Raw genomic sequence first — 8343 nt, 5'->3', positions numbered from 1 at the left:
ACCATGTTTATTTTATATAATATCCAAACACCCCCCACCCCCCCAATTAACATTTCTAGCTTGACCTTCGATACCAGCCCGACCCCCAAGTTAAATAATCCATTTCACATCAACAGCATAAAGTAACGTAAGCCCACAATGATCAGATTGAGAACGATAACAGACAACAACCTTCCCTCAAGAAATAGGAACAAAAGGAAAGAAAAAAAAGGTACCTTCTTCTAACGCCGTAATCTATCCATTTGTGATTTTTCCATTGACGTGGTCCAATCAGAGAACGACCTGCCACTTCAACTTCAATCCTAGAACATTGCTCTTTGCTGTCCCCCTCCCCTGTAATAATAAAAACCTCTTACATACAAATGAAGAAACAGTTTATTTATATGTAATAATATTAATTTTTGGGTTTTCAGAGAAAAAAAAAGGCCCTTTTTTTTTTCTCTCTTGTTTTTAAGTTCGGATGTTCATTTTCTATAGACAAAACCTTTATTTTTTTTTTATAAGAGTATATAAATATAGTCTTGACGGAAGGCTTCGACACAATCATCCACTTAGTACCATCATCAAGCAATAAAGCAGGGTGACATGACGGTGCAATAGTCAATAACCAAATTGTCTATAAATCTATCATTGATTGGATAACCTTTCATTCTTGCACTCAAATAGTGGAAACTTTTCTGGGTTCTTCTGGTTTTGTGCTCTTAATCAGCAGTTGCAGTACTTTATTGCTCTTTGGAGATTGTATAGTCTTTAGTCATGGCCCTTTGTGCATCTTCATTTCCTGCCATTATCAACTGGGGTGCAGCTTCAGATCCTCAAAAATCCACTCCTTTTGCTTCCCATTTTCTTGGTGGATCAGATCTGGTTTTGCAGCCATTGAAGAAGCTCAATCAGGTTCATATGAAATAACCATAAAAAAAAAAGGAAAACTGGTTTAATTTATTTTTTTATCAGAATTTATAGTCGTTCCTTGTTTTAGATAATACTTTGTTTAAGTAAAGTTTTTGAGTTTTGTTTAATGGGTTTAGTTTAGTTATAAGAAATGGATATCTTACCAAAATTTGGGTTTTCTTTTGATTTGAATTCAATTACTTATTAGATTTCAGTTAAAATAAATATAAATTGAAAAAATTGGTGGTTTTTTGTTTTGATTTGGTAAAGGTCAAGAAAAGGCCAGGTGGGGCTTATGCATCACTATCAGAAGGAGCTGAATATCACTCCCAAAGACCAGCAACGCCTCTCTTGGACACTATAAACTATCCAATTCATATGAAAAATCTCTCTGTCAAGGTATAAAAACATCCAAAAAAAAAGTTCTTTTCCCTTGCCTTTTATCAATTATTATGATATGGGAACTTTTCATGCAGGAACTGAAACAACTATCTGAAGAACTGCGGTCTGATGTGGTTTTCAATGTTTCAAAAACTGGGGGTCACTTGGGTTCAAGCCTTGGTGTGGTTGAACTCACTGTGGCTCTTCATTATGTCTTCAATGCCCCTAGAGACAAGATATTGTGGGATGTTGGTCATCAGGTTTGGTTCTTGCTTTTCTTGGTTTTATGAGAAAAGAAAGATGTTGATTGATGGTGAATTGATCTTTATTTCGGAAAAATTCTTCATTTGATTTGTAGTCTTACCCTCACAAAATCTTGACTGGGAGAAGACATAAGATGCATACCATGAGGCAAACTAATGGATTGGCCGGATTCACGAAACGGTCGGAGAGTGAATACGATTGCTTCGGGACTGGTCACAGTTCAACCACAATCTCTGCAGGCTTGGGTATTAATCCAGTCCTTCTGCATTCTTTTTTGCATATTATATGTATGGTTAAAACATTGAAACCAGATAACTCTTATCGAACCGTTATCGAGTTCTTTGATGTTGCTCTTAGCTAACATGCGATTTTGTTGTTTTTTTAAATGAAATTTTTGCTTTTGATATGGTGAAATACTATTTTCAATTCCGTTATGCAAACCTAGTTTCACTTGATCTTCAGAGATTTAACTGTCTTGATGTTTCGGGTGGACAGGGATGGCTGTGGGAAGGGATCTGAAAGGTGAAAGGAATCATGTTGTTGCCGTCATAGGTGATGGTGCTATGACTGCAGGACAAGCTTACGAAGCAATGAACAATGCCGGATATCTTGATTCTGATATGATTGTTATTCTTAATGACAATAAACAAGTTTCTCTGCCAACTGCCAATCTCGACGGACCTATACCACCTGTGGGAGCTTTGAGCAGTGCTCTCAGCAGGCTGCAATCAAACAGGCCTCTTAGAGAACTGAGAGAGGTTGCAAAGGTAAGTAGAAATGAATAGAACCCAGAAAACTAATATAATTTTTACTAGAAACTAAAACTTACTAAGACTGGATGTGGTTTGATTGCAGGGAGTTACCAAGCAAATCGGTGGGCCTATGCATGAACTGGCTGCAAAAGTTGATGAGTATGCTCGTGGAATGATCAGTGGTTCTGGATCTACACTTTTCGAAGAACTTGGACTATATTATATTGGACCTGTTGATGGCCACAACATCGATGATTTAGTTTCTATTCTCAAAGAGGTTAAGACTACTAAAACAACGGGTCCGGTCTTGATCCATGTTGTCACTGAGAAAGGCCGAGGTTATCCATATGCAGAGAGAGCTGCTGACAAGTATCACGGTAACATACAGAATAAGCCCTTTTAGAAGAGAGATCATTTCATATGATTTAAATTACTGGTGCCTAGATATATGACCTTAGTTTAGGGAATAAAAGAATAAACTGTACCTGGATTTCTTTTCTCAGGAGTGGTGAAGTTCGATCCGGCAACTGGAAAGCAATTCAAAGGCAATTCTGCTACCCAGTCTTACACTACATATTTTGCTGAGGCTTTGATTGCGGAAGCTGAGGCAGACAAAAATATTGTTGCCATCCATGCTGCAATGGGAGGTGGAACCGGATTAAACCTCTTCCTCCGCCGGTTCCCACAAAGATGTTTCGATGTGGGGATAGCTGAACAACATGCTGTCACCTTTGCTGCAGGCTTGGCCTGTGAAGGCTTGAAACCTTTTTGTGCAATCTACTCATCATTCATGCAAAGGGCTTATGACCAGGCAAGCTACCAAAGTTACCTCGGGTTTTCTTTTTTACGAATTGTAATCGATTATTATTCCGTGTACGTTAAACATGTTGCATTTTAAAATCATTACTAATGTGTTGATTTGCTGCAACAGGTCGTACATGACGTTGATCTGCAGAAGCTGCCTGTAAGATTTGCAATGGACAGAGCTGGCCTCGTTGGTGCAGATGGTCCAACACATTGTGGGGCTTTTGACGTCACTTTCATGGCTTGCCTCCCCAACATGGTGGTAATGGCTCCTTCTGATGAAGCTGAACTTTTCCATATGGTTGCAACAGCTGCTGCCATAGATGACCGTCCTAGCTGTTTCCGTTACCCAAGAGGAAATGGGATCGGAGTTCAGTTACCACCTGGGAAAAAAGGGGTTCCACTGGAGGTGACTTTCAAGAAAGCCTCAAAATATTCCTTTTTGTAAAGAAACAAAGACTAAAGGGAAAATTAACTCGGAATTCGTATAATATCCCTTACAGGTTGGCAAAGGCAGGGTACTAATTGAAGGGGAAAGAGTGGCACTATTAGGCTATGGAAGTGCAGTTCAAAGCTGCTTAGCAGCTGCCTCTTTATTGGAATCGCATGGCTTAAGGCTGACCGTAGCAGATGCACGATTTTCTAAGCCATTGGATCACGCCTTGATCCGGAAACTGGCAAAGTCACACGAAGTACTGATCACAGTCGAAGAAGGATCAATCGGGGGCTTTGGTTCTCATGTGGCACAGTTCCTAGCACTTGATGGTCTTCTTGATGGCAAAGTAAAGGTATGCGAATCCGAAACAATGTATCCGTATACTAATAACTCTTTCTTTGCATTAAAATATTTTCATTTGCAGTGGAGGCCATTGGTTCTTCCCGATCGATACATTGACCATGGCTCACCCGTAGACCAGTTGGCTGAAGCTGGTCTTACGCCATCCCACATAGCCGCAACGGTGTTCAATGTGCTTGAACAAAAAAGAGAGGCTCTTGAGGTCATGTCCTCAAGAAACTGAAGAAGTCAACAACTTTGTACAAAATTTTACGTTTTGTTTTCTTTTCAAATCAGTGATGGTTAAATATATAATAATATAAATAATCTTAGTTACCATAAATAATTATTATGTAACCCAACAACTTTACGAGTAATATCACATATCTGAGTTCACATTAACGAATTCTACATATGTTATCTGTTTATTTATAAAATAAATTTGGTAGGCCTGAGTTATAACATTGGAATCCTAAAACAATTATTTAGACTTAAAAAGCAAAAAGAACTGAGCTTTATTGACATAAATTGCGTATCCTGTCGAGAAAAGTTAAAAACAACCCAAATTAGAGGATCCATGTGTCATTTTCCATGTCCAATGAATGTGGGATTTGGTTGCATTCCTAAAGACAGTTAGTTCACCAAACATTAACAATGTTTGTCCACATAAGTCAATCACATCTATATATATTATTATAGCTTTTAGGGTTTATTATTTTTAGTATTATTTCTATACTTTTATTTTTAAGAATTTAGTCTTTTTACTTCTCGAATTTAAGAAATTTAGTCTAATTATTAATATCTGTAAAATTATTTTGTTAATATAGTTTGTGTCATGTTCTAATTTTTCTATTAAAAAAATTCATATGGTAGCCATATGACAAAAAAAAATTGTAGTGAACTTGAATTTAATAGAAAATTTTAATGGTGTTAACAATTTTTTAAATTCACATCAACATTTCAATTAGAATTAAGTATTCAGACTAATTAATGACAATATAAATGTTGAGGTATCAAATTATATAAAAAAATTAAAGTATAAAGATTAAATCTTAAATTTAAGCGAAATATACAAACTGAAATTAGAACTTGATTATTTTTATATAATCTAAAAAATAGTATAAGGACCAAAATTGAAAATTGATATTTTTATATAATCTAAAAGGAGAGATTAGAATTGAAATTTAATCATATGTTAATAATGTCAAAAAGAAAAAGAAAAGAAAAAAAGCCATGACACTTGTCATAAAAGGAAGGCTTAGGGCTTTCTTTTTACGTATAGCAGTGTCGATTTTAAACTGATCTAAATGATATATATATTTGTTACAATTAATCAATATATAATAAGACATATCGTACTCTTTAGGAGAGAATTTAAGTTTAAATTTTAGAGACGAATTGTTGTGAGATATAACTATGAACCATGAATGCAAAAAGAAAAAGAAAAAAAATGCCATGACACTTGTCATAAAAGGAAGGCTTGGGGTCTTCTTTTTACATATAGCAATGTCGATTTTGAACTGATCTAAATTATATATATATATTACAATTAATCAATATATAATAAAACATATTGTACTTTTTAGGAAAGAATTTAAGTTCAAATTTTAGAGACGATATTGTTATGAGAGACAACTATGAACTATGAGTGCGATTCAGTATATTCATAGATTTTGCCTTCCATATTTTTGTTTAGTTGCAATTAGATAAACTTACTAACATCTAAAAAATAGAGATGGACATAAAAGTTGATTATACAATTTGAAACTTTACTACATCAACAAAGTTTTGTGTAGAAAGTAATCTACTATAAGTAGAATACGTAATTTAAGTTAAACTCACTTACCAAATTTAACCCCACTCCTATACTTCAATTTAGAGCACTCTCTTACTAATTTTTTTTCCCTTGAAAACTTAATTGCAAATTGATAAATAAAATAATTTACTTACAAAATATGTTACTATAAATTTTTGTTCTTTAATGAACAAGTTAAATGCTTCCTCTCACATACATTAACCGTAAACAAGTTGTTCTATATAAGCATAATATGGCCTATAAAAATATAATCAAGGTCAATATCTAATTCCTTAAAAATAACTTTCAAATATGTCTTCAAAGAAGCTTCACTTTACCATGGTATTTTTTTTGACATATTTTTATCGCAATAATTGTACCTATCACTACAATAAATTTGGCTTTTCATGACGTTTTTTTGCTACATTTCCAAAAACATCACAAAAAAATATGACTTTGTGACAAATAAAAAAATGGAAAACTCGATGTCGGAAAATCATAAATATTATAGAAAGTGTACTTTTAGTGACGTTTTTGTATAATGGTCAATGACATTTTGAAACATCCTTTTGAAAATTTCACCAATGTTAAATTTTTTTCGCAATGTTTTTAACATTGTTACGACACTTAAAAACCTCAACTATGTAATTATTTTTTGTGACTTTTTATGCTCGCCTATCATGACATTTCACACGTTTTCTATGACATTTTAGAAAAGCTCACAAAATTTTGTTTATTTAAATCGAGATTAAATTTATTATTTTCTATTTATTTCTTGAACTATTCATTTATAATTATATTTTTAGATTAGAAAGAAACCCTTAAAATTATAAATCCCAAATTGGTATATCCTAAAGTCTACCTCCGAACAAGCTAAGTTCTAAATTATGACTTTTGGTCGCTTTTAATATTTATATTATGACTTTATACTTTTCATGATGTTTTTAAATTTATATTGCAACTTCAGATCTCAAATATAGAAGTAACTAAAAATCCCTTTCGTGACACTTTTTTAGATATATTGTTACTTCACCTAAAAAAAGAAATTAAAAATACATTTTGTGACGTTTTCTTTTAATTTTTCTGTAATGTTTTTAATGGTAACCAAGAAGACAAATATTGAGTGACATTTCTATTTAATTTTTTTGTTAAGCTATTTATGACGTTTTTAACATCACTAAATAGATAACTTTTTGTGACATATTTCTTGATCAACATGATGCCTATAAAAGTAAGAGATAAACACTTTTCGTGACATTTAAAAATGTCACGAAAATATTATTTTGTGTCATTGAATGTCATGAAAGATCAATTTTAGTATAGTGCATTAGTAAGTGAAATTATAGTAAATTATTTTGTATCAATCATGTACATATTGTGTTCATATGATATATATTTTTATTATCTAAGTACATCTTCTTCTTTTTTTTCTTTTTTTACTTTTATAATATTTTAATTACTTTAAAAATTATAATTATAATTATTTATTATTATAATTTTATAATTGTTTAGGTAATTATTTTTGATCATATAATTAAAAAAATCAATTATAATAAATATGTAACATAATTGATTTATATTGCTTTATTCTCTTTTTGCATTTTTAAAACAACAATCATATCAATATTAAAGAAAGATAAGTGGTGGTATAATTGTTATGAATAATGCAAAAAAAAAATGCTAATAAGAATGGAATGAAGTGCAAAACATGTGGTGATTCTAGCCAATGAACATGCAAAAGAAGGGTTTTGAATTTTAAGGAAATATTCAATTGACACCTATTATTCAACAAATCGTTAAGGAAAAAAGTGCAAAGCAATTGCTTTAATTGATTTATGCGTGTCCCAAAACCAAAGGTGGAGCTAGAAACATGCAATTTTGGAAGAGGGAAATTGACTCATGACTCCACTTTCAATTCCAATTAATTATGCTGGGATTGGTTGCGTTGCTAATCACTAAAAATGGGGAAAAGGAAGTTGGTTCATGGAACGTGAAAAATGATAATGCAGATCAGACATTTGAGTCAATTTATTTTCTTTAAATCAATTTAAATAATAGATATCCTATCTATCACAATCAATGGAGTTATTTAAAATTAGGGTAATTTACCTGGTTGGTCATCTGACTTTTAGGGTGTTCTCATTTTGGTCACCTAAAATGAAATCTTGTAATTTTGTCATTCAACTTTTAACGCACTTTCGTTTTAGTTAACCAATCGTTCAATTTTTATGGTGCTTAACTATATACGCCGCATCATGTTCTCGCTTTCATTTTAACCACCCAACTTTTAGGTTACTTTCATTTTGGTCACAAAAAAATCGTTTTTTAAAGTATTGATTAGGGGGAAAAAATGATTAAAGTGAAAAAATAGTAGAAACTAAAATAATGTACTAAAAAAATCTCAACTTGTACTTGTTTATCACATTCCCAAAATTTCTAATTTTTAATATTGAAAATTTTAATTTTAAAACATAAAAATCAATTAAATAAATTGTAAAATTTTTTATCCCTTGATAATATTAATTGATTTTTTTACTGTAATATTGAAATTAATTAAATTAATCTCATTCTAAATTTTAAAATTTTATTTTATATTTCCATATTATTCTTAATGAAATCAACTTGATAAGTCATATTTACTAATTGTCTGCAAAACTTAAATTTCGTTTGATTATATAATC

General features: G+C 31.9%; 1 protein-coding gene across 1 annotated transcript; it reads left to right on the top strand.

The window, feature by feature from the left end:
- The first annotated feature begins 222 nt into the window (after positions 1-222).
- LOC107897631 (probable 1-deoxy-D-xylulose-5-phosphate synthase, chloroplastic) lies at positions 223-4269 on the top strand. Its single transcript, XM_016823145.2, has 10 exons — positions 223-894; positions 1162-1290; positions 1368-1532; positions 1631-1781; positions 2032-2303; positions 2392-2665; positions 2792-3099; positions 3220-3501; positions 3596-3880; positions 3953-4269. Exons 1-10 carry the CDS (start codon positions 757-759, stop codon positions 4109-4111), a joined length of 2163 nt encoding a protein of 720 aa, XP_016678634.2. The 5' UTR covers positions 223-756; the 3' UTR covers positions 4112-4269.
- The last annotated feature ends 4074 nt before the right edge of the window (positions 4270-8343 follow it).

This window comes from Gossypium hirsutum, chromosome A10, assembly GCF_007990345.1.
Source record: "Gossypium hirsutum isolate 1008001.06 chromosome A10, Gossypium_hirsutum_v2.1, whole genome shotgun sequence".
Classification (NCBI taxonomy): Eukaryota; Viridiplantae; Streptophyta; class Magnoliopsida; order Malvales; family Malvaceae; genus Gossypium; species Gossypium hirsutum.
This window is presented reverse-complemented; position numbering and strand designations above follow the sequence as displayed.